The sequence below is a fragment of the Carassius auratus genome, unplaced genomic scaffold, assembly GCF_003368295.1.
Source record: "Carassius auratus strain Wakin unplaced genomic scaffold, ASM336829v1 scaf_tig00215695, whole genome shotgun sequence".
Lineage (NCBI taxonomy): Eukaryota > Metazoa > Chordata > Actinopteri > Cypriniformes > Cyprinidae > Carassius > Carassius auratus.
The window spans coordinates 335,168-363,081 of record NW_020528200.1 but is presented as its reverse complement, the minus strand read 5'-3'; the positions used below and the strand labels follow the sequence as shown (position 1 = coordinate 363,081).

The following is a 27,914-nucleotide window of genomic DNA, read 5'->3' as shown; positions in this document are numbered from 1 at the left end:
GATGAGGGTTAAGTCTCTTGGCTTCCTTCAGATATTGTAGATTTTTATGATCTGTTAGCACAAGATATGGCTGTTGGGCCCCCTCCAGCCAGTGTCTCCACTCTTCTAATGCCAGTTTAACGCCTAGGAGTTCTCGGTTGCCTATGTCGTAATTTCTCTCCGCAGGGGACAGCTTCCTAGAGAAGAAGGCATAAGGCATAGGTTTAGTGGTGCTCTCTGATTATTGGGAAAGGATGGTGCCGACGCCAGTTGTAGAGGCGTCCACCTTAACAATTTAATTTTTCTCGGGATCTGGGTGCTGCAACAGGGGTGCTGTGGTAAAAGCATCCTTGAGCGTCTGGAAGGCTTGTTCAGCTTCGTGGGTCCATCTCAGAATTTTGAGTTTCCCTTTTAAGAAAGTGGTAAGGGGGCAGTAATCATAATTAATCTGCGGTAAAAGTTAGCGAATCCCCAAAAACTTTCTAGCTCCTCGATGGTCTCGGGTGTTGGCCATGATGTAAAAGCTTGGGTCTTTTTATCATCCATTCTCAGCCCTTCCTTGTTGATCGTGTAACCTAGGAACTCGATGGACGGTTGATGGAAGACACACTTCTCAGCTTTAACATAAAGGGAGAATTCTCTGAGACGTTGGAGTACTCAGAGACATGATACTGGTGATCCTTTTCATTTGGTGAATAAATGAGGATGTCATCTATATATACAAGAGCAAACTGGTTCAGGTACTCACAGAGAACTTAGTCCATGAAACTTTGGAAGATGGAGGGGGCATTTACTAGGCCATACGGCATCACCAAATATTCGTAGTGTCCAGCAGGGGTGATGAAAGACGTTTTCCATTCATCTCCCTCTCTTATGCTGACCAGGTTGTATGCGCTCCGTAAATCCAGTTTTGTGAAGATACGGGCATCCCAGTGCTGTTCAGGGAAGATGGGATTAATGGAAGAGGATAGCTGAACTTTACTGTTATTTTATATTTAGGGCTCTGTAGTCGATGCATGGTCTCAATCCTCCATCCTTCTTAGGAACAAAGAAGAAACTGGCCACTGCTGGAGAGGTGGATGGCTGGATGTAACCTTGTTTTAGGGCTTCCTCCACATATTCTTTCATAGCCTCTTGTTCAGGGATGGATAGGGAATAAATTCACCACTTCGGGATGGTCTTTTCTGGAACCATATTAATAGCACAATCCCATGGGTGGTGTGGCGGAAGCTTGGAGGCTGCTAGGGGGTTGAAAACATCTGCAAATGAGGCATAAAAAGGTGGGACATTGACAGACTGGTTCTCCTTAGGACTTTCAATGGACGTGGAATTAACTGGCATCGTGACAGACTGATTATCAGCATTGGACATGGGATGACTTACTTGGGCGTTTTGACAGTTACAACCCAACTTAAGTATTTTACCTGTCGTCCAGTTTATAAAAGGCTGGTGCTGAATTAGCCAAGGGCAGCCTAGTATCAGTTCTGCACGGCTATTGGTAAGTATAAATGGGGAGAATAATTCCTGATGTTCAGGTTCCTCACAGAGAATAATGGGTGCAATCTGATATGTTACGTACCCCTTGTTTATTACTGCTCCGGTGACTGCGTAGATGGAATAGGAAGCTGAAGTTCTTGTACTTTGGAGACGATGGGTCTTAACCAACTTCCCTGAAACTAAATTTCCAGCTGATCTGGAATCAACAATGGTGTTAGCCTTTGACATCGAGGCCTCTAAACTTCAAAGTCACAGAGATGGTTAGTGGTGTCGAAACAGAGGATTGAGGATGGACCGAACTCACCACTAACCGTGGATGACGAGATGGACAGGTACGTATGAAATGGTCTCCTCCCCCGCAGTACAGGCATAGTCTCTGTTATTTGCGCCGATTTCATTCCTCTGGAGATAGTCGTTGGTAATCCACTGGCATCTTTTCTGGGGGTGGTTCAGGTGGTTTTCTTTGGCATGCTTGAGCGAGGAACATTATTTGCTTGGTTTGCTTCTCTATAGCAAGACTGTGATCTTAGGTGAACACCAAGGGCTTGCTGCATAAATTTTTCAAATCCCAGATTGTCATCATATATGGCGAGCTGGAGTCGGAGAGCGGGATTTAGTCCTCGTCGACGTCCAAACACTTCCTTGAAATGGCAGATGAAATTCTGTAAGGAGGAGTTAATTGTGGATTCTTGGAACCAGAGTGCTTCGGCCTAAAGCCCTGTATTTCAGCCCGAGCCCGACGGGCCCCGACTTATTTACGCCCATAGGGCCTGGCTTCAGGCCAATTTTCACGTTATAGCTCACATGCGGGCCGGGCCTCGGGCCTTTTTTGGGTAATCCTTCTATTTATATTTTTAGACATTAATAAAAAAAAAAAGAGAAGTTGACATCGACGATAGAAAAACAAACATAGAAAGACATTTCAAAACCTCATAACTTTCATAATATGATAATTCAACCCGTTTTAATTAAACTGACATACTGACATGACAGTCTCACGCACGCACGCTTTTCCGTCAGCGCGACCCACGATTATACTTCACTTATATCCACTTATTGTAGTAGTAGCTATTATAGGCCTCTAAAGTAATGTAAATGTAAACAGCAGGAGACCCTGCTGCCGCAACTGTCAAGACTGGCTTGCTCTGTGTTTAGTGTCCCGTCAGCAGCAGCGAACGTGTCTTCAGCGCAGCAGGAAGAGTGATAGAGGAGAGGAGGACTGGGTTAAAACCTTCCACTCTGGATGCTATTCTTTTTCTCCACGATGCTCTGTAAAAGACTGTTCTAACTTTTCATTTGACTGGACTTTATTTTCATTTAACTGTTGGAAACTAATGGAAAAAAGAATGGACATGTTCTGTGGTGCATTTTTGAGACAAGATAACCTGCAAGTTTGTTTTTAATTAAATTTGTTTAGATTGTAGGCTATTTCTCATTTCGTTTGCGAAAGCTGTTGTGAGCCTGCTTCAGTATTTCAATTTTTTTTTTTTTTTTTTACTCACTGTGTGGTTTAATAAATAAGCATTTATTAAACTGTCTGTATGATATGCTTGAAGTGTTTTATATCTATGGATTTTATTGTAGCCAAGTAAAGTATTAGCATTAATTTGAGAGGCTTAATTGATTAAATATGTTTTAGGCTACTCGCTGTCGGCTCGGCTGTTTAACGGTAATCGTCATTAAAAAAAAAAAAATGCTCACAACATTTTTCTAAATTAACTTGATAAAGAAATGAAAAGAAACACAATACAAAACTGACCCACTTTTCAATTGTTGCAAATAGGGCAGGCTTCCGCTGTGTAATAAAATAAATAAATAAAAACACAGGCTCGTGTCGGACTCGGGCTGATAATTCTGATGAGCTGTCGGACACTGGTCGGGCTAGGGCATAGATTTGAGGCCCTTGCAGGGCTCTACTTCGGCCCATCTCAGCGCTGGTCCAGACAGTTGCTGTATGATGAACGAGATCTTTGATCTTTCCGTAGTGTACTGGTGTGCGTGCCGCTCGAGTGCAAGTGAACATTTTAGCAGAAACCCATTGCAATCTTCCTCCATACCAGAGAAGGGCACTGGTCAGGATATCGACCTTGCCATGTACACCAACGTGGGAGTGGGACTAGTGGAAGCGGCGATGTCCTCCGGCTGCGCTGAATTCATCCTTGTTGTTGTATCGGTCAAGCCTTCTGTCAGGTAGGACTCGGGACACAGATGTAAAGGTGAATTCAGAACTGTGTTTATTGATATAAGGTTCCAAGTGCTCAGTGTTTTCAGTTCCTTAGTGAAGCTTAGATCTTCTAGTGCAGGCTTGTATGGAATTCACATGAAGCGGGGAATCACACAGGTGAGTTTGATTGGAACACAGATGTCAAAGCCACAGTCAAGGATTGCTCATTAAAGTACTCTTCCTTCTTATAAGCCAAAGACAGTACCAGCTCGGGGTAATCACAGGAGACTACAGCGACCATCGAATCACTTGACGTTGCACGGTGATCCACGGTCCTGGGAACAGCAGAACAAGAACACAGTTTAGCCTAACACTAAGGCGAGTATCCGTTACGTCTGGCTTGCAGGAGCTTGGACACAACTTTGAGGAGGATGTTCCTGTTGGAGGCTTGATGGGGAACTGAGCTGCGGGTGAGTGCTTTTAAAGTGATCTTGATTGGTTCTGTGATGTGTGGCAGGTGCGGGCTGGTTAGTAATCAGGTCACTGTGAGCGTTGGTGATTGGTGGGGACCGGGCTTGCCAGATCCCTGACAGTAATCTTGATCAAAAACGTTTTCTCCTGAATGAGAGACCACAACCTTACCTTATGTTTCCTTTATACTATTATTAATTTATTTTTTGTTTGTTCATAGCTTAAGCTTTATTATATATATATATAATTTATTATATACAACAAAAATATATTTATCCATTAGACTCATTTATTAATTATTATTGTAATTATTACTCTCATAAATTTGTTGTAAAGTGAAGTGATCTAAAAATATCCTTTTGGTACATTGGCCTATAGCATTATTAGGCCTGCAGCGTCAGGAGACGCGTGGTGAGTGAGTGGGTTAAGCGCAAATAACGAACACCTGTCTCTGCTTGCAGTAATTGGCGTGGAGAGTATAAAACACCAGGAGAAACAGGAGCGGGGAAGAGAGAGAAGGACTGCTGGCTTCTACACTCCTGGACCACGGAATTTATGTTGTCAGTTGTTATTTTCCGTGTCCTTTTGTTTTGTTATTATTTTTGTTGAAATAAAAACAGTCAGTAGTAACAGCCGACCCTTCCGTCTTCCTTCCTACACAACGAACATTTTTACAGCAACTTATACATGACTCATATTTTTTTTTACCTCTCACAAATTAATGTATTTTTAGAGTGTTAAAATTAGGCATTATAAGCTCCATATATGGTGATTTCGGGGAGGAGTTCAGGTGGAGATGCGCGTATGCACAATCTTACCCTGACTGGAATTTGTAGATACTTTTTTGCGCAGGTTCTGGCGTACCCATGGTTTTATAAATCTGACAACTTTGGGCCATATGCAAAAACTAGCTTTTGTGCCTACGTACAAAATTTTTTGATGAAATCTACAGAGAATTTTATAATGAGACCCCAGGACTGGGAACGACTGTCTTAGACAATTAAACCTCAGCCAAATGACTTGAAGCAAAGTGACATACCTGCTAGGACTGAAGCCACATGTCCAGCTTCCTCAACCTTCTTTCCATCTTTTTTCATGTTTTCCTCATTTTCCCCATTTTTCTTCTCTCTTGCATCCCTGTTAGGTTTTCCATTACTTTCTTCCTTTATTTTCCTCTGAGTTTCATTGTACATCTCATTTGTGTAATGCTCTCCTCCATTCTCCATCACCATTCTGTCTATCTTCTCCAGCAGTTCAGTGACCTGTGATTGATTTTTTCTATCTGTGTTATAAAAAACATGATAACGACCTTTGCACTCACGAACTAGTTCTTCAATCTGTTTATTTTCTGTCAGAAATGTATTTATAGGTGAATCTATCTGATCCCCTCTAGTAAACAGAACAATGGTGTAATTAGCGGCTTTTTCTCCAAAATTCTCCTGAATCCATTTCACTGCTTTTTTCTCTTCCTCTGTGAATCTCACATCCAGTCTGATGACCAGCAGAAATACATGAGGACCAGGAACAGACATCTGCATACAACGTACTATTTCTTCCTGCAGTTCATTTTCACTGAGTGATGTATCAAACAGTCCTGGAGTGTCAATCACTAAGAGTTTTCTACCTTCCACCATCTGCTGGTGTTGTACGCATTTCTTAGAAACTGATTCAAAAGAATCTTTTTGTTCAAACTTTATTTTCCCCAGGATGGTGTTCCCTGATGAACTTTTTCCTACTCCAGTTTTCCCCATCATCACAATCCTGAGATCTGACTTGTCTGAAAAAGATAAAAGGACATATGTAAACACATGCAAAACAAAACTATATATGATGGATAAATAATACTTAAAATTATTGGTTATTATTGTAACCCCCATTTACTGATCGAGGGAACAAAAACATTGCTTCAAATTACCAACCCTAGGGGATGCTCTTGGGAGCCCCAATGTAACATGCAGAAAGAGCAGACAAAGGCAAGGATCTAAGTGCAAGAAGTCATATAATTAACAAACAGAAAACACCCACACACATATGGGAAACAAGGGAAACACATACAATGCACAAACATCAACTAAAAAGTGAAAAAATGAAACACTAGGACTATTCATACACACAGGGGTTAACAAGCTTAGCAAGGTAACAACAGGGTGTGGTTAGTTGTCTAGGGTACACACAAGGGTCATCATAGAACAAGATAGCTACAAGGGTGAGGCTAACACACTGGAACTAACAGATACAATATGAACAAGGAAAACACTACACCAAAGGTCTAGACATAAACACATGGAATATACACTGAACAAAAATATTAACGCAACACTTTTGTTTTTGGCCCCATTTTTTATGAGCTGAACTCAAACATCTAAGAGTTTTTCTATGTACACAAAAAGGCCTATTTCTCTCAAATATTATTCACAAATCTGTCTAAATCGGTGTTAGTGAGCACTTCTCCTTTGCTGAGATAATCAATCCCCATAATCACTTCTGCAGTACTGTCAATATTGTAATTTTTAGGTAGGACTCGGGACACAGATGTAAAGGTGAATTCAGAACTGTGTTTATTAATATATGGTTTCAAGTGCTCAGTGTTTTCAGTTCCTTAGTGCACGGTGAAGCTTAGATCTTCTAGTGCAGGCTTGTCTGATATTCACATGGAGCGGGGAATCACACAGGTTTGAGTTTGACTGGAACACAAATTTCAAAGCAACAGTCAAGGATTGCTCATTAAAATTAATCTTCCTTCTTATAAGCCAAAGACAGTACCAGCTTGGGGTAATCACAGGAGACTACAGCGACCGTCAAATCACTTGACATTGCATGGTGATCCACAGTCTTGGGAACAGCACAACAAGAACACAGGTTAGCTTAACCCTAAGGCAAGTATACGTTACGTTTGGCTTGCAGGAGCTTGGAGACAACTTTGAGGAGGTTGAGGGGTCTATCTCTGGGTTGTAGAGCGCGTTTTTCGGGATTCTGGTTATGAAAGTCTGTGAGGATGTTGGGTTCGAGGATATCTTGACGAGGTAGCCAACATCTTTCCTCTGGTCCATAGTCCTCCCAGTCTACAAGATACTCCAGTCGCCCACCACGACATTGGGAGTCCAGTATCTCTCGTACCGTGTAGATGGGTTCAGCGTCAATGGGTGGCAATGGGGGTTCGTCGTCAGGGACTGGGTCTTTGGAGGGAACAGAGACAGGAGAATGATGGAGTTTTAGCAGGGAAACGTGAAAGGTGGGGTGTATACGATATTGTGCAGGGAGGCGTAGACGATATGTGACAGGGTCAATTTGTCAGTCCACAGGGAAAGGTCCAATGAACTTAGGGCTGAGTTTTTTGCAGGGTTGTCTCAGACGGATATCTCAGGTAGATAGCCATACCAATTGACCAGGTTGGTACGTGGGGTTCGGCCTTCGATGAGTATCCGCAAAACTTTGTTGACGATTCACGGCTTGTTGGAGATGCTGATGGGCCTGGTCCCAAACCTTCTCACTATTTTCAAACCAGGTATTGGCAGCAAGGACTTCCGAAGGCTCACCTGACCAAGGAAACAGCGGAGGTTGATAGCCTAGGATACATTGAAATGGGGTAAGATTAGTGGATGATTGACGGAGTGAGTTTTGGGCTTATTCGGCCTAGGTGAGGTAACGGTTCCACAGGTTTTGGTTTTGATGGCAGAAAGTTTGTGCGAAGCGACTGAGATCCTGAATTTTGCGTTCAGTTTGTCCATTTGCCTGAGTATGATAACCGGAAGTGAGACTGACAGTGACATTGAGTAATGAGAAGAAAGCTAGCCATAGCCGGGAAATGAACTGTGGTCCTCTGTCAGACACGATGTCTTCTGGGATCCCAAAGATCCGAAACACATGTTTGAACAGGAGTTCAGCGGTCTCAAAGGCTGTGGGAAGAGCTCGTAAGGGAATTAGTTTGCATGCCTTAAATCTGTCAATGGCTACTAAAATGCATGTCTTGTCATCTGAAACAGGGAGGTCTGTGACAAAATCTACTCCAATGTAAGACCAAGGGCGATGGGGAATAAGTAAAGATACTAACTGTCCTGTGGGTAGCTGCTGGGACTTTGGTCATTGCACAGAGCATGCATCCCCAGATGAATTCCTGTATGTCCTTGTGCATTCCTGGCAACCAGTACTTGCGCTGCAAAGAAGCGAGAGTTTTATTTACGGCAGGGTGACCTGTTCCCACTGAGGAATGTACTTGGGAGATCAGAGCCTTGTGATGATCTTCAGATATGAAAGTTTTCCCATGTGGGCATGCAGGTGGAATGGGTTGTTGTAGAGCTTGTTCTCTGAGCATTTCATCTAAGTCCCACTGAATAGGATTCACGATCAGCTTGGTAGGTAAGATGGGCTCTGGTTCATCAGGGGTATCTTCAGGGGCATAGAGACGAGACAGAGTATACGCTCGGGTGTTCTTTGATCCTGGACGATAGGTGATCTCGGAGAGAAATCTTGTGCAGAATAAAGTCCACCTGGCTTGATGAGGGTTAAGTCTCTTGGCTTCCTTCAGATATTGTAGATTTTTATGATCTGTTAGCACAAGATATGGCTGTTGGGCCCCCTCCAGCCAGTGTCTCCACTCTTCTAATGCCAGTTTAACGCCTAGGAGTTCTCGGTTGCCTATGTCGTAATTTCTCTCCGCAGGGGACAGCTTCCTAGAGAAGAAGGCATAAGGCATAGGTTTAGTGGTGCTCTCTGATTATTGGGAAAGGATGGTGCCGACGCCAGTTGTAGAGGCGTCCACCTTAACAATTTAATTTTTCTCGGGATCTGGGTGCTGCAACAGGGGTGCTGTGGTAAAAGCATCCTTGAGCGTCTGGAAGGCTTGTTCAGCTTCGTGGGTCCATCTCAGAATTTTGAGTTTCCCTTTTAAGAAAGTGGTAAGGGGGCAGTAATCATAATTAATCTGCGGTAAAAGTTAGCGAATCCCCAAAAACTTTCTAGCTCCTCGATGGTCTCGGGTGTTGGCCATGATGTAAAAGCTTGGGTCTTTTTATCATCCATTCTCAGCCCTTCCTTGTTGATCGTGTAACCTAGGAACTCGATGGACGGTTGATGGAAGACACACTTCTCAGCTTTAACATAAAGGGAGAATTCTCTGAGACGTTGGAGTACTCAGAGACATGATACTGGTGATCCTTTTCATTTGGTGAATAAATGAGGATGTCATCTATATATACAAGAGCAAACTGGTTCAGGTACTCACAGAGAACTTAGTCCATGAAACTTTGGAAGATGGAGGGGGCATTTACTAGGCCATACGGCATCACCAAATATTCGTAGTGTCCAGCAGGGGTGATGAAAGACGTTTTCCATTCATCTCCCTCTCTTATGCTGACCAGGTTGTATGCGCTCCGTAAATCCAGTTTTGTGAAGATACGGGCATCCCAGTGCTGTTCAGGGAAGATGGGATTAATGGAAGAGGATAGCTGAACTTTACTGTTATTTTATATTTAGGGCTCTGTAGTCGATGCATGGTCTCAATCCTCCATCCTTCTTAGGAACAAAGAAGAAACTGGCCACTGCTGGAGAGGTGGATGGCTGGATGTAACCTTGTTTTAGGGCTTCCTCCACATATTCTTTCATAGCCTCTTGTTCAGGGATGGATAGGGAATAAATTCACCACTTCGGGATGGTCTTTTCTGGAACCATATTAATAGCACAATCCCATGGGTGGTGTGGCGGAAGCTTGGAGGCTGCTAGGGGGTTGAAAACATCTGCAAATGAGGCATAAAAAGGTGGGACATTGACAGACTGGTTCTCCTTAGGACTTTCAATGGACGTGGAATTAACTGGCATCGTGACAGACTGATTATCAGCATTGGACATGGGATGACTTACTTGGGCGTTTTGACAGTTACAACCCAACTTAAGTATTTTACCTGTCGTCCAGTCTATAAAAGGCTGGTGCTGAATTAGCCAAGGGCAGCCTAGTATCAGTTCTGGACGGCTATTGGTAAGTATAAATGGGGAGAATAATTCCTGATGTTCAGGTTCCTCACAGAGAATAATGGGTGCAATCTGATATGTTACGTACCCCTTGTTTATTACTGCTCCGGTGACTGCGTAGATGGAATAGGAAGCTGAAGTTCTTGTACTTTGGAGACGATGGGTCTTAACCAACTTCCCTGAAACTAAATTTCCAGCTGATCTGGAATCAACAATGGTGTTAGCCTTTGACATCGAGGCCTCTAAACTTCAAAGTCACAGAGATGGTTAGTGGTGTCGAAACAGAGGATTGAGGATGGACCGAACTCACCACTAACCGTGGATGACGAGATGGACAGGTACGTATGAAATGGTCTCCTCCCCCGCAGTACAGGCATAGTCTCTGTTATTTGCGCCGATTTCATTCCTCTGGAGATAGTCGTTGGTAATCCACTGGCATCTTTTCTGGGGGTGGTTCAGGTGGTTTTCTTTGGCATGCTTGAGCGAGGAACATTATTTGCTTGGTTTGCTTCTCTATAGCAAGACTGTGATCTTAGGTGAACACCAAGGGCTTGCTGCATAAATTTTTCAAATCCCAGATAGTCATCATATATGGCGAGCTGGAGTCGGAGAGCGGGATTTAGTCCTCGTCGACGTCCAAACACTTCCTTGAAATGGCAGATGAAATTCTGTAAGGAGGAGTTAATTGTGGATTCTTGGAACCAGAGTGCTTCGGCCTAAAGCCCTGTATTTCAGCCCGAGCCCGACGGGCCCCGACTTATTTACGCCCATAGGGCCTGGCTTCAGGCCAATTTTCACGTTATAGCTCACATGCGGGCCGGGCCTCGGGCCTTTTTTGGGTAATCCTTCTATTTATATTTTTAGACATTAATAAAAAAAAAAAGAGAAGTTGACATCGACGATAGAAAAACAAACATAGAAAGACATTTCAAAACCTCATAACTTTCATAATATGATAATTCAACCCGTTTTAATTAAACTGACATACTGACATGACAGTCTCACGCACGCACGCTTTTCCGTCAGCGCGACCCACGATTATACTTCACTTATATCCACTTATTGTAGTAGTAGCTATTATAGGCCTCTAAAGTAATGTAAATGTAAACAGCAGGAGACCCTGCTGCCGCAACTGTCAAGACTGGCTTGCTCTGTGTTTAGTGTCCCGTCAGCAGCAGCAGCGAACGTGTCTTCAGCGCAGCAGGAAGAGTGATAGAGGAGAGGAGGACTGGGTTAAAACCTTCCACTCTGGATGCTATTCTTTTTCTCCACGATGCTCTGTAAAAGACTGTTCTAACTTTTCATTTGACTGGACTTTATTTTCATTTAACTGTTGGAAACTAATGGAAAAAAGAATGGACATGTTCTGTGGTGCATTTTTGAGACAAGATAACCTGCAAGTTTGTTTTTAATTAAATTTGTTTAGATTGTAGGCTATTTCTCATTTCGTTTGCGAAAGCTGTTGTGAGCCTGCTTCAGTATTTCAATTTTTTTTTTTTTTTTTTACTCACTGTGTGGTTTAATAAATAAGCATTTATTAAACTGTCTGTATGATATGCTTGAAGTGTTTTATATCTATGGATTTTATTGTAGCCAAGTAAAGTATTAGCATTAATTTGAGAGGCTTAATTGATTAAATATGTTTTAGGCTACTCGCTGTCGGCTCGGCTGTTTAACGGTAATCGTCATTAAAAAAAAAAAAAATGCTCACAACATTTTTCTAAATTAACTTGATAAAGAAATGAAAAGAAACACAATACAAAACTGACCCACTTTTTAATTGTTGCAAATAGGGCAGGCTTCCGCTGTGTAATAAAATAAATAAATAAAAACACAGGCTCGTGTCGGACTCGGGCTGATAATTCTGATGAGCTGTCGGACACTGGTCGGGCTAGGGCATAGATTTGAGGCCCTTGCAGGGCTCTACTTCGGCCCATCTCAGCGCTGGTCCAGACAGTTGCTGTATGATGAACGAGATCTTTGATCTTTCCGTAGTGTACTGGTGTGCGTGCCGCTCGAGTGCAAGTGAACATTTTAGCAGAAACCCATTGCAATCTTCCTCCATACCAGAGAAGGGCACTGGTCAGGATATCGACCTTGCCATGTACACCAACGTGGGAGTGGGACTAGTGGAAGCGGCGATGTCCTCCGGCTGCGCTGAATTCATCCTTGTTGTTGTATCGGTCAAGCCTTCTGTCAGGTAGGACTCGGGACACAGATGTAAAGGTGAATTCAGAACTGTGTTTATTGATATAAGGTTCCAAGTGCTCAGTGTTTTCAGTTCCTTAGTGAAGCTTAGATCTTCTAGTGCAGGCTTGTATGGAATTCACATGAAGCGGGGAATCACACAGGTGAGTTTGATTGGAACACAGATGTCAAAGCCACAGTCAAGGATTGCTCATTAAAGTACTCTTCCTTCTTATAAGCCAAAGACAGTACCAGCTCGGGGTAATCACAGGAGACTACAGCGACCATCGAATCACTTGACGTTGCACGGTGATCCACGGTCCTGGGAACAGCAGAACAAGAACACAGTTTAGCCTAACACTAAGGCGAGTATCCGTTACGTCTGGCTTGCAGGAGCTTGGACACAACTTTGAGGAGGATGTTCCTGTTGGAGGCTTGATGGGGAACTGAGCTGCGGGTGAGTGCTTTTAAAGTGATCTTGATTGGTTCTGTGATGTGTGGCAGGTGCGGGCTGGTTAGTAATCAGGTCACTGTGAGCGTTGGTGATTGGTGGGGACCGGGCTTGCCAGATCCCTGACAGTAATCTTGATCAAAAACGTTTTCTCCTGAATGAGAGACCACAACCTTACCTTATGTTTCCTTTATACTATTATTAATTTATTTTTTGTTTGTTCATAGCTTAAGCTTTATTATATATATATATAATTTATTATATACAACAAAAATATATTTATCCATTAGACTCATTTATTAATTATTATTGTAATTATTACTCTCATAAATTTGTTGTAAAGTGAAGTGATCTAAAAATATCCTTTTGGTACATTGGCCTATAGCATTATTAGGCCTGCAGCGTCAGGAGACGCGTGGTGAGTGAGTGGGTTAAGCGCAAATAACGAACACCTGTCTCTGCTTGCAGTAATTGGCGTGGAGAGTATAAAACACCAGGAGAAACAGGAGCGGGGAAGAGAGAGAAGGACTGCTGGCTTCTACACTCCTGGACCACGGAATTTATGTTGTCAGTTGTTATTTTCCGTGTCCTTTTGTTTTGTTATTATTTTTGTTGAAATAAAAACAGTCAGTAGTAACAGCCGACCCTTCCGTCTTCCTTCCTACACAACGAACATTTTTACAGCAACTTATACATGACTCATATTTTTTTTTACCTCTCACAAATTAATGTATTTTTAGAGTGTTAAAATTAGGCATTATAAGCTCCATATATGGTGATTTCGGGGAGGAGTTCAGGTGGAGATGCGCGTATGCACAATCTTACCCTGACTGGAATTTGTAGATACTTTTTTGCGCAGGTTCTGGCGTACCCATGGTTTTATAAATCTGACAACTTTGGGCCATATGCAAAAACTAGCTTTTGTGCCTACGTACAAAATTTTTTGATGAAATCTACAGAGAATTTTATAATGAGACCCCAGGACTGGGAACGACTGTCTTAGACAATTAAACCTCAGCCAAATGACTTGAAGCAAAGTGACATACCTGCTAGGACTGAAGCCACATGTCCAGCTTCCTCAACCTTCTTTCCATCTTTTTTCATGTTTTCCTCATTTTCCCCATTTTTCTTCTCTCTTGCATCCCTGTTAGGTTTTCCATTACTTTCTTCCTTTATTTTCCTCTGAGTTTCATTGTACATCTCATTTGTGTAATGCACTCCTCCATTCTCCATCACCATTCTGTCTATCTTCTCCAGCAGTTCAGTGACCTGTGATTGATTTTTTCTATCTGTGTTATAAAAAACATGATAACGACCTTTGCACTCACGAACTAGTTCTTCAATCTGTTTATTTTCTGTCAGAAATGTATTTATAGGTGAATCTATCTGATCCCCTCTAGTAAACAGAACAATGGTGTAATTAGCGGCTTTTTCTCCAAAATTCTCCTGAATCCATTTCACTGCTTTTTTCTCTTCCTCTGTGAATCTCACATCCAGTCTGATGACCAGCAGAAATACATGAGGACCAGGAACAGACATCTGCATACAACGTACTATTTCTTCCTGCAGTTCATTTTCACTGAGTGATGTATCAAACAGTCCTGGAGTGTCAATCACTAAGAGTTTTCTACCTTCCACCATCTGCTGGTGTTGTACGCATTTCTTAGAAACTGATTCAAAAGAATCTTTTTGTTCAAACTTTATTTTCCCCAGGATGGTGTTCCCTGATGAACTTTTTCCTACTCCAGTTTTCCCCATCATCACAATCCTGAGATCTGACTTGTCTGAAAAAGATAAAAGGACATATGTAAACACATGCAAAACAAAACTATATATGATGGATAAATAATACTTAAAATTATTGGTTATTATTGTAACCCCCATTTACTGATCGAGGGAACAAAAACATTGCTTCAAATTACCAACCCTAGGGGATGCTCTTGGGAGCCCCAATGTAACATGCAGAAAGAGCAGACAAAGGCAAGGATCTAAGTGCAAGAAGTCATATAATTAACAAACAGAAAACACCCACACACATATGGGAAACAAGGGAAACACATACAATGCACAAACATCAACTAAAAAGTGAAAAAATGAAACACTAGGACTATTCATACACACAGGGGTTAACAAGCTTAGCAAGGTAACAACAGGGTGTGGTTAGTTGTCTAGGGTACACACAAGGGTCATCATAGAACAAGATAGCTACAAGGGTGAGGCTAACACACTGGAACTAACAGATACAATATGAACAAGGAAAACACTACACCAAAGGTCTAGACATAAACACATGGAATATACACTGAACAAAAATATTAACGCAACACTTTTGTTTTTGGCCCCATTTTTTATGAGCTGAACTCAAACATCTAAGAGTTTTTCTATGTACACAAAAAGGCCTATTTCTCTCAAATATTATTCACAAATCTGTCTAAATCGGTGTTAGTGAGCACTTCTCCTTTGCTGAGATAATCAATCCCCATAATCACTTCTGCAGTACTGTCAATATTGTAATTTTTAGGTAGGACTCGGGACACAGATGTAAAGGTGAATTCAGAACTGTGTTTATTAATATATGGTTTCAAGTGCTCAGTGTTTTCAGTTCCTTAGTGCACGGTGAAGCTTAGATCTTCTAGTGCAGGCTTGTCTGATATTCACATGGAGCGGGGAATCACACAGGTTTGAGTTTGACTGGAACACAAATTTCAAAGCAACAGTCAAGGATTGCTCATTAAAATTAATCTTCCTTCTTATATGCCAAAACACAGCGACTACAGCGACTACAGCGACCGTCAAATCACTTGACATTGCATGGTGATCCACAGTCTTGGGAACAGCACAACAAGAACACAGGTTAGCTTAACCCTAAGGCAAGTATACGTTACGTTTGGCTTGCAGGAGCTTGGAGACAACTTTGAGGAGGTTGAGGGGTCTATCTCTGGGTTGTAGAGCGCGTTTTTCGGGATTCTGGTTATGAAAGTCTGTGAGGATGTTGGGTTCGAGGATATCTTGACGAGGTAGCCAACATCTTTCCTCTGGTCCATAGTCCTCCCAGTCTACAAGATACTCCAGTCGCCCACCACGACATTGGGAGTCCAGTATCTCTCGTACCGTGTAGATGGGTTCAGCGTCAATGGGTGGCAATGGGGGTTCGTCGTCAGGGACTGGGTCTTTGGAGGGAACAGAGACAGGAGAATGATGGAGTTTTAGCAGGGAAACGTGAAAGGTGGGGTGTATACGATATTGTGCAGGGAGGCGTAGACGATATGTGACAGGGTCAATTTGTCAGTCCACAGGGAAAGGTCCAATGAACTTAGGGCTGAGTTTTTTGCAGGGTTGTCTCAGACGGATATCTCAGGTAGATAGCCATACCAATTGACCAGGTTGGTACGTGGGGTTCGGCCTTCGATGAGTATCCGCAAAACTTTGTTGACGATTCACGGCTTGTTGGAGATGCTGATGGGCCTGGTCCCAAACCTTCTCACTATTTTCAAACCAGGTATTGGCAGCAAGGACTTCCGAAGGCTCACCTGACCAAGGAAACAGCGGAGGTTGATAGCCTAGGATACATTAAAATGGGGTAAGATTAGTGGATGATTGACGGAGTGGGTTTTGGGCTTATTCGGCCCAGGTGAGGTAACGGTTCCACAGGTTTTGGTTTTGATGGCAGAAAGTTTGTACGAAGCGACTGAGAACCTGAATTTTGTGCTCAGTTTGTCCATTTGCCTGAGTATGATAACCGGAAGTGAGACTGACAGTGACATTGAGTAGTGAGAAGAAAGCTAGCCATACCCGGGAAATGAACTGTGGTCCTCTGTCAGACACGATGTCTTCTGGGATCCCAAAGTTCCGAAACACATGTTTGAACAGGAGTTCAGCAGTCTCAAAGGCTGTGGGAAGAGCTCGTAAGGGAATTAGTTTGCATGCCTTAAATCTGTCAATGGCTACTAAAATGCATGTCTTTTCATCTGAAACAGGGAGGTCTGTGACAAAAACTACTCCAATGTAAGACCAAGGGCGATGGGCAATAGGTAAAGATACTAACTGTCCTGTGGGTAGCTGCTGGGACTTTGGTCATGGCACAGAGAACGCATCCCCAGATTAATTCCTGTATGTCCTTGTGCATTCCTGGCAACCAGTACTTGCGCTGCAAAGAAGCGATTGTTTTATTTACGGCAGGGTGACCTGTTCCCACTGAGGAATGTACTTGGGAGATCAGAGCCTTGTGATGATCTTCGGATATGAAATTTTTCCCATGTGGGCATGCAGGTGGAATGGGTTGTTGTAGAGCTTGTTCTCTGAGCATTTCATCTAAGTCCCACTGAATAGGATTCATGAACAGCATGGTAGGTAAGATGGGCTCTGGTTCATCAGGGGTATCTTCAGGGGCATAGAGACGAGACAGAGTATACGCTCGGGTGTTCTTTGATCCTGGACGATAGGTGATCTGGAAGTGAAATCTTGTGCAGAATAAAGTCCATCTGGCTTGATGAGGGTTAAGTCTCTTGGCTTCCTTCAGATATTGTAGATTGTTATGATCTGTTAGCACAAGATATGGCTGTAGGGCCCCCTCCAGTCAGTGTCTCCACTCTTCTAAAACCAGTTTAACGGCTAGGAGTTCTCGGTTGCCTATCTTGTAATTTCTCTCCGCAAGACCGCTTCCTAGAGAAGAAGGCACAAGGAATAGGTTTAGTGGTGCTCTCTGAGTATTGGGAAAGGATGGTGCCGATGCCAGTTGTAGAGGCGTCCACCTAAACAATGAACTTTTCCTCGGGATCTGGGTGCTGCAACAGGGGGGCTGTGGTAAAAGCATCTTTGAGCGTCTGGAAAGCTTGTTCAGCTTCGTGGGTCCATCTGAGAATTTTGAGTTTCCCCTTTAAGAGAGAGGTAAGGGGGCAGTAATCATACTGTACTGGTTAATTAAAAAGTTGTGGTAAAAGTTAGCGAAACCCCAAAAACTTTCTAGCTCCTTGATGGTCTCGGGTGTTGGCCATGATGTAACAGCTTGGGTCTTTTTATCATCCATTCTCAGCCCTTCCTTGTTGATCGTGTAACCTAGGAACTCGATGAACGGTTGATGGAAGACACACTTCTCAGCTTTAACATAAAGGGAGAATTCTCTGAGACGTTGGAGTACTCAGAGACATGATACTAGTGATCCTTTTCATTTGGTGAATAAATGAGGATGTCATTTATAAATACAAGAGCAAACTGGTTCAGGTACTCACAGAGAACTTAGTCCATGAAACTTTGGAAGATGAGGGGGCGTTTACTAGGCCATACGGCATCACCAAATATTCGTAGTGTCTAGCAGGGGTGATGAAAGATGTTTTCCACTCATCTCCCTCTCTTATTCTGACCAGGTTGTATGCGCTCCGTAAATCCAGTTTTGAGAAGATACAGGCATCCCAGAGCTGTTCAGGGAAGATGGGATTAATGGAAGAGGATCGCTGAACTTTACTGTTATTTTATATTTAGGGCTATGTAGTCGATGCATGGTCTCAATCCTCCATCCTTCTTAGGAACAAAGAAGAAACTGGCCACTGCTGGAGAGGTGGATGGCCGGATGTAACCTTGTTTTAGGGCTTCCTCCACATATTCTTTCATAGCCTTTTGTTCAGGGATGGATAGGGAATAAATTCACCACTTCGGGATGGTCTATAGCGCAATAGCGCAATCCCATGGGTGGTGTGGTGGAAGCTTGGAGGCTGCTAGGGGGTTGAAAAAAATCTCCAAATGAGGCATAACAAGGTGGGACATTGACAGACTGGTTCTCCTTAGGACTTTCAATGGACGTGGACTTAACTGGCATCGTGACAGACTGATTATCAGCATTGGACATGGGATGACTTACTTGGGTGTTTTGACAGTTACAACCCCACTTAAGTATTTTACCTGTCGTCCAGTCTATAAAAGGCTGGTGCTGAATTAGCCAAGGGCAGCCTAGCATCAGTTCTGCAAGGCTATTGGTAAGTATAAATGGGGAGAATAATTCCTGATGTTCAGGATCCTCACAGAGAATAATGGGTGCAATCTGATATGTTTCGTACCCCTTGTTTATTACGTCTCCGGTGACTGCGTAGATGGAGTAGGAAGCTGAAGTTCTTGTACTTTGGAGACGATGGGTCTTAACCAACTTCCCTGAAACTAAATTTCCAGCTGATCTGGAATCAACAATGGTGTTAGCCTTTGACATTGAGGCCTTTAAACTTCAAAGTCACAGAGATGGTTAGTGGTGTCGAAACAGAGGATTGAGGATGGACCGAACTCACCACTAACCGTGGAGGACGAGATGGACAGGTACGTATGAAATGGTCTCCTCCCCCGCAGTACAGGCATAGTCTCTGTTCTTTGCATTGATTTCATTCCTCTAGAGATAGTCGTTGGTAATCCCCTTGCATCTTTTCTGGGGGTGATTCAGAAGTTTTCTTTGGCATGCTTGAGCGAGGAAAATTATTTGCTTGGTTTGCTTCTCGATAGCAAGACTGTGATCTTAGGTGAACACGAAGGGCTTGCTGCATGAATTTTTCAAATCCCAGATTGTCATCATATATGGCGAGCTGGAGTCGAAGAGCGGGATTTAGTCCTCGTCGATGTCCAAACACTTCCTTGAAATGGCAGATTAAATTCTGCAAGGAGGAGGTAATTGTGGATTCTTGGGACCAGAAGTGCTTTGGCCCATCTCAGCGCTGGTCCAGACAGTTGCTGTATGATGAACAAGATCTTTGATCTTTCCATAGCGTACTGGTGTGCATTCTGCTCGAGTGCAAGTGAACATTGTAGCAGAAACCCATTGCAGTCTTCCTCTCTACCAGAGAAGGGCACTGGTCAGGATATCGACCTTGCCATGTACACCAACGCGGGAGTGGGACTAGTGGAACGATGTCCTCCGGCTGCGCTGAATTCATACTTGTTGTTGTATCGGTCAAGCCTTCTGTCAGGTAGGATTTGGGACACAGATGTAAAGGTGAATTCAGAACTGTGTTTATTGATATAAGGTTTCAAATGCTCAGTGTTTTCCGTTTCTTAGTGCACGGTGAAGCTTAGATTTTCTAGTGCAGGCTTGTATGGAATTCACATGAAGCGGGGAATCACACAGGTGAGTTTGATTGGAACACAGATGTCAAAGCCACAGTCACGGATCGCTCATTAAAGTACTCTTCCTTCTTATAAGCCAAAGACAGTACCAGCTCGGGGTAATCACAGGAGACTACAGCGACCGTCGAATCACTTGACGTTGCACGGTAATCCACGGTGCTGGGAACAGCAGAACAAGAACACAGGTTAGCGTAACACTAAGGCGAGTATCCGTTACGTCTGGCTTGCAGGAGCTTCGAGACAACTTTGAGGAGGACGTTCCTGTTGGAGGCTTGATGGGGAACTGAGCTGTGGGTGAGTGCTTTTATAGTGATCTTGATTGGTTCCGTGATGTGTGGCAGGTGCGGCTGGTTAGTAATCAGTTGACTGTGAGCGTTGGTGATTGGTGGGGACCGGGCTTGCCAGATCTAAAAAACTAGAGGTATTTAGTATTACTTGGCGGGAAAGTAACCTATCCTACAGAAAAGCATTAAAAACTGCTAGATCCGATTACTTTTCTTATCTTTTAGAAGAAAACAAACATAACCCCAGGTATTTATTCAACACAGTGGCTAAATTAACGAAAAATAAAGCCTCAACAAGTGATGACATTTCCCAACATCACAGCAGTAATGACTTTATGAAGTTCTTTACTTCTAAAATCGATACTATTAGAGATAAAATTGTAACCATTCAGCAGTCAGCTACAGTATCGCATCAGACAGTGCACTATAGACCCCCTGAGGAACAGTTCCATTCATTCTCTACTATAGGAGAGGAAGAATTGTATAAACTTGTTAATTCATCTAAACCAACAACATGTATGTTAGACCCTATACCATCTAAGCTAGTAAAAGAGGTGCTTCCAGAAGTCATAGATCCTCTTCTGACTATTATTAATTCCTCATTGTCATTAGGATATGTCCCCAAAACCTTCAAACTGGCTGTTATTAAGCCTCTCATAAAAAACCAACAACTGGACCCCAAAGAACTAGTTAATTATAGACCAATCTTGAATCTCCCTTTTCTGTCCAAGATACTAGAAAAGGTGGCAACAAAAATCTTTTGCATAGATTGAACTCTTTGTTGGCATTAATGGAAGTGCATTACCATGGTTTCAATCGTACTTATATGACCACCATCATTTCGTAGCAGTGAATGAAGATGTATCATATTGATCACAAGTGCAGTATGGAGTACCTCAAGGCTCAGTACTAGGGCCGCTACTCTTCACACTTTATATATGTTACCCTTGGGAGATATCACCAGGAAACATGTTGTTAGCTTTCACTGTTATGCTGATGATACTCAGCTCTATATTTCTTCATGGCCCGGTGAAACACACCAATTTGAAAAACTATTGGATTTTTTAATTATAGGACCTAAAAACTCTGCACGTAATAACCTAGAACACTGTCTAAGACTTGATGGCTGCTCTGTCAATTTTTCGTCATCAGTTAGGAACCTAACCTTTCCTTAGAAAGCCACATTTCTAGCTTTTGTAAAACTGTATTTTTCCATCTCAAAAATATATCTAAATTACGGCCTATGCTCTCAATGTCAAATGCAGGAATGTTAATCCATGCATTTATGACCTCAAGGTTAGATTATTGTAATGCTTTATTGGGTGATTTTTCTGCACGCTTAGTGAACAAACTACAGCTAGTCCAAAATGCAGCAGCAAGAGTTCTTACTAGAACCAGGAAGTATGACCATATTAGCCCGGTCCTGTCAACACTGCACTGGCTCCCTATCAAACATCGTATAGTTTTAAAAATATTGCTTATTACTTATAAAGCCCTGAATGGTTTAGCACCTCAGTATTTGAATGAGCTCCTTTTACATTAAAATCCTCTACATCCGCTACGTTCTCAAGACTCAATATCAATTGATAATTTGTTATTATTATGGTCTGATAATAATAAAAAACAATAAGCTGCGAGAAAATAATGAATAAAAAGAGTAGGGCTGCTGTGAGTGCAGGCATGTTTTAACCCAGTAACATGACAACACACCATTCCCCACAGCCAAAAATCAGACCTTGCTTATTACTTATAGCCCTTATAAAGCCCTGAATGATTTATAACCTCAATATTTGAATGATCTCGTGTTACATTATAATCATCCATGTCCGTTGCGTTCTCAAAACTCAGGCAATTTGATAATACCTAGAATATCAAAATCAACTGCGGGTGGCAGATCCTTTTCCTATTTGGCACCTTAACTCTGGAATAACCTACCTAATATTGTGCGGGAGGCAGACACACTCTTGCAGTTTAAATCTAGATTAAAGACCCATCTCTTTAACCTGGCTTACACATAACATACCAATATGCTTTTAATATCCAAATCCGTTAAAGGATTTTTAGGCTGCATTAATTTGGTAAACCAGAACCGGGAACACTTCCCTCATTAGAAGAACAGCATCTACTCTAATATAAGTCTGTTTCTATTTTATTCCGAGGTCACCGTAGCCACCAGATCCAGTCTGTATCCAGATCATAGGGTCACTTCAGTCTAGGGCTGTGCCGATCACTATTGGCCGATCGTTAATGCGCATCTCGTCAGTAAAGCCGGTTCTCTAGTCATTGGTAAATTCCATCAGGTGCGTGATTTCACATAGAGCAGCTGTTACTACACAGAACCATTGTTAACTGAGAAGATGCGCAAATAAACGCTGAAAATGAACATGGATTTGCGCGGATTCACGCACCTGATTGAATTTACCGCTGATTAGAGAACCGAGCATTACTGACTAGATGCGCATAATGATCGGCCGATCCTGATCGGTGCAGCCCTACTGCAGTCACCCAGATCCAGTACGTATCCAGACCAGATGGTGGATCAGCACCTAGAAAGGACCTCTACATCCCTGAAAGACAGCGGAGACCAGGACAACTAGACCCCCAGATACAGATCCCCTGTAAAGACCTTGTCTCAGATGACCATCAGGACAAGACCACAGGAAATAGATGATTCTTCTGCACAATCTGACTTTGCTGCAACCTGGAATTGAACTACTGGTTTCGTCTGGTCAGAGGAGAACTGACCCCCCAACTGAGCCTGGTTTCTCCCAAGGTTTTTTTCTCCATTCTGTCACCGGTGGAGTTTCGGTTCCTTGCCGCTGTCGCCTCTGGCTTGCTTAGTTGAAATCACTTCATCTACAGCGATATCGTTGACTTGATTGCAAATAAATGCACAGACACTATTTAAACTGAACAGAAATGACATCACTGAGTTCAGTGAGGAACTGCCTTTAACTGTCATTTTGCATTGTTGACACACTGTTTTGCTAATGAATGTTGTTCAGTTGCTTTGATGCAATGTATTTTGTTTAAAGCGTTATATAAATAAAGGTGACTTGACTTGACTTCACTCGTGCTGGCCTCACGACAGGGAACTATCACTCACACGGGTTACTGGAAGACATGTAATGTTTTGTAAGGGAACCCATTCGTCAGTCTCTAGAACATGGCCGACTGTAACCCTCGTTCCCTGAAGGAGAGAACGGAGACGATACGTCCCCTTGCCACATCACTGTTCTGCTGAATGGCCGGGTCACTGGCTCGGCTCCTCAGCAAAGACTTGAATGCGAGTTGCTCATGCTGCTCCTTAAATACCCACGATCAGGCGAGATCCCATTCATCAGTCTCTTTCTGACGTAACGTCTCCATTCCCTGCTTCAGGGAATGAGGGTTACATACGTAACCGAGACGTTTTCCTGCCTTCCTAAATTTTGTGTTGTTTCGCCTCAAACTGATTTTGGGTCAGTTAGTGCGAGTCACTCGCTGATGAATCGGAAGCAGCTGGCGGAGGATTCTGCTTGGTCATAAAGCCTTCCTCAAATGCCTACGATCACAAATAACAATGCTTTTCTTAAAAATAATGATTAATTATCAATTGATAATTTGTTATTATTATGGTCTGATAATAATAAAAAACAATAAGCTGCGAGAAAATAATGAATAAAAAGAGTAGGGCTGCTGTGAGTGCAGGCATGTTTTAACCCAGTAACATGACAACACACCATTCCCCACAGCCAAAAATCAGACCTTGCTTATTACTTATAGCCCTTATAAAGCCCTGAATGATTTATAACCTCAATATTTGAATGATCTCGTGTTACATTATAATCATCCATGTCCGTTGCGTTCTCAAAACTCAGGCAATTTGATAATACCTAGAATGTCAAAATCAACTGCGGGCAGCAGATTATTTTCCTATTTGGCGACTAAACTCTGGAATAACCTACCTAACATTGATCGGGAGGCAGACACACTCTTGCAGTTTAAATCTAGATTAAAGACCCATCTCTTTGGCTTACACATAACACACTAATATGCTTCTAATATCCAAATCTGTTAAAAGGATTTTAAGGCTGCATTAATTAGGTAAACCAGAACCAAGAACACTTTCCATAATACCTGATGTACTTGCTACATCATAAGAAGAGTGGCATCTAAACTAATATTAGTCTGTTTCTCTCCTATTCCGAGGTCACCGTAGCCTCCGGATCCAGTCTGTATCCAAGTCAGAGGGTCACTGCAGTCACCCCGGATCCAGTACGTATCCAGACAAGATGGTGGATCGGCACCTAGAAAGGCCCTCTACTGCCCTGAAAGACAGCGGAGACCAGGACAACTAGAGCCCCAGATACAGATCCCCTGTAAAGACCTTGCCTCAGATGACCACTGGGACAAGACCACAGGAAACAGATGATTCTTTTGCACAATCTGACTTTGCTTCAGCCTGGAATTGAACTGCTAGTGTCGTCTGGTCAGAGAATACTGACCCCCGACTGAGCCTGGTTTTTCCCGAGGTTTTTTTTCCATTCTGTCACCTATGAAGTTTGGGTTCCTTGCCGCTGTCACCTCTGGCTTGCTTAGTTGGGGACACTTAATTTACAGTGATATCATTGACATGATTGCAAATTATTGCACTGATACTATTTAAACTGAACTGAGATGATGACATCACTGAATTCAATGATGAATCCCTTTAACTGTCATTTTGCATTATTGACACATTGTTTTCCTTATGTTGTTCAGTTGCTTTGACGCAATCTTTTTTTTTTGTTTAAAGCACTATATAAATAAATGTGACAGATAAACTTGACTTGACTTTACTAGTTCTATATAGCTTGGGGGGTTGAAATAAATGTTTGAATCTCTTGGTCTTTCATATAGACAGTGTCTTATGAGGGTTTCAAACTTGCAAACCAAGTTTAGGCCATTTTGGTTTTAGGAAAACTATGAAGAAAGGTTTTAATCCACTTCAAATGTTGACTATTGTGTAGCACCATGTTGTTTATTAGTTATTAGAAATTAATTTCAGAAGAAGTTGAATTAACTAAAAATATATATATATATATATATATATATATATATATATTAGGGGTGTAACGGTTCACAAAATTCACGGTTCGGTTCGATACGATACACTGATGTCACGGTTCGGTTCGGTTCGGTTCGATACGTTTTAGATACAGCAAAATGTAAAAACATCTCAACTTTTCAGAATGCCGCAAGCGCACAGCGGGTCATGTGTCAAGAACCAACCAATCAGCTTCATCCTTTCCCGTAACAACGTTGAGAGCTCAGCCAAGATGAAGGAACAGCTGATCATAGTTGTATATGGATTGCAATTTTGAAATAAATTCAGTAGCAGAGCTACTGCAAGCGATTTTTAGAGCTGCAAATCCATTTATCCTTCGCTGAAATTTCCGCGTCTCATGGAGAGAGCACGTCATTGTTGCTTAGCAAAGACAGACGCCTCAGGAGAAAGACGCGCTTAGCGTTTTCCATGCGTTTTTAGGCGCGATATGTGAACGGCCCCTAAGGCGCTCGCTCACTCAGCACGCGCTGAAGGCTCGTTGCAAAATGTCTAATGCATTTAACAGACCAGAAATATAAGATCCTAAAATAACCAACAGGTCTGGTGTTTGGGTTGGATTCCCTTAAGCTATAGTGTCTAAATGCTGCAGGGATAGTTTGCTGCGTGCATGTTTCTCCTTTTTTTCGTCTTTTCCCAGATAGTACTGACGCATATATCCCAGATATTCCCGCTGTTTTTTTTTTTTTGTTTTTTTTTGTAATCCCGCTGGTGTACCCTGTCATGTTGCAGATGCGACATACCGTTGTTTTTTTATCCACCACTCTCTTGCCATCACCATTATAGCTTAAAGGGAATCCAAAGTGCACCCAAACACCAGACCTGTTGGTTATTGGAGGATCTTCTCATTTCTAGTCTGTTAAACGCATTGGCTATTTTGCAACGAGCCTTCAGCGCGTACTGAGTGAGCGAGCGCCTGCTGAGTAGCCTAACATAAACATATAAGATGGTGTTTTTTTCTTCTTCGGGAGTGTCAGGGGCGTTGCCTGTTACGTTGTTTGGGTTATTGGGCTACCTTGTTGAACGCATATCATTATATTTCTTTCTCTCTCTTTTTTTTTTTTTTCAAATATAATTAATTACTCCAACGAACCGTTCGGTATACATAATGCGTACCGCGTACCGAACCGAAAGCGTCGTACCGAACGGTTCAATACGAATACGCGTATCGTTACACCCCTAATATATATATATATATATATATATATATATATTTGTTGGGTCCATAAAATATTTTTATATGGAGTGTGAAATATAAATTCTCACAGAATGTAGCCTATTCTTTACCAATATATTGAACCACATCTTTACATTTTCTAAATCCCAAACAGAGTCCAGTAATCATTAAAGTATGCATTTATGAACAGTTTCATAGGCTATATATAAACTCAAGTATATGCATTAAGTTTGCCACAAAGCACAGGCAGAAGTAGCTTAATAATTGTGATAAAGGAGACATTTTAATTATTTATTAATTAACAAATGTTTTCTTGCCGGCTGCAAGATGAAGTGCTGACTCTCTCCACATGGACAAACCTTTAAAGAGAAATGCACCTTCACAAATTACATAATGCTTTCGTTTTGAATTGATTCATTTGAAAGTAGACATTTCAAGCTTTCTGTAGATATATTTTTCATGTACTGTATGTGAAACACCCCAACTTTAAGTTATTTCATTATCAGGAAAAAATTCAAGTGATCGAGAGGGCGCCTCCCTGTCATGCATGGGAATTAATAATTTTCACACAAACACTTGAATATGAATAATAATTCACATTTTTCAAATGCATTACAAAGTAAATATTTTTTTACACCCAGTTATCCAAAATAAAACCAAACAACATTTGTAATGAAGATAAAATTTGTAGACAAATAAGTAGCACATAGCACATGTCGCACAAATCTTGCACTCTGATACTTTAAGGAATATGATACACACCTGCATTTAAATGCAGCTGCAAGTAAAAAAGGCTCCCTCTAAATTCACTCAATTGTCAATTAATGAAGCTCTTTTTTACATTGCGTGCATTTTGTTGATTATAATGAGAGAACTTAAGTTTAAACTTGAGGACATTTTGATAATCAGTCCATTCTTTAGAGTTTCAATGATTTAGCTAAATCGTGCAGGTTTGATTTATTTGTTTCTTGTTTTAATTAGGCCTAAGTAATGGAAGCGAAATTATACAGTGCCTCACGTTTTACTAACATAAAGGAAATAATTTATAAAACATGCATCAGTTTCTTAATCAGTGTACAGACAAATATCTTTTTCCCAAGACGTTATCTGTCAAAATAGAGAACAGGTAACAAATAACAAAGTAGTGCGTGACAAAAAGGCATTCTGTTATATTAAAGGAATTTTAAAATCTAAATTAAAATATAGGCCTAATATATGAGAATACTGACATTTTGCATATTAATCCATGTAGCCCTGCTCACTAAAATAGGCTACCACTTTTAATGCCCTGATGCAAAGTAAACTACAATTTCTTTAGAATAATATTACACAAAATTCATATTATATTACTAATCCTGCACACCTATTAAGTATGTCAAATATAAAATATGGTGTAGTACGGTAGCATAGAGAAAATATAAGCACAAGCTTATAGGCTTGACATTTATCCTGCTTGAATTCGATAGGGTTACGCACATAACTTCAAGTAATAAACTTTCATCTGTGAATATTAAATATTTTAACTACAGTGTTTTTCTTTAATTTTCCCCAACTGC

The 27,914-nt window shown here is 41.8% G+C and overlaps 1 protein-coding gene across 2 annotated transcripts in view; it reads right to left on the bottom strand.

Annotated features, from left to right (window-relative positions):
* The window catches only part of LOC113095380 (GTPase IMAP family member 8-like), a 97,564-nt gene that overhangs the window by 21,945 nt on the left and 47,705 nt on the right, over window positions 1–27,914 (bottom strand). For both annotated transcript variants that reach the window (XM_026260899.1, XM_026260900.1), the window contains 2 exons: window positions 13,760–14,497; window positions 5,151–5,888 (listed from right to left, as the gene is read on the bottom strand). In XM_026260899.1, coding sequence (XP_026116684.1) covers window positions 5,151–5,888; window positions 13,760–14,497 — 1,476 coding nt within the window. The remainder of the gene's footprint in view (window positions 1–5,150; window positions 5,889–13,759; window positions 14,498–27,914) is intronic.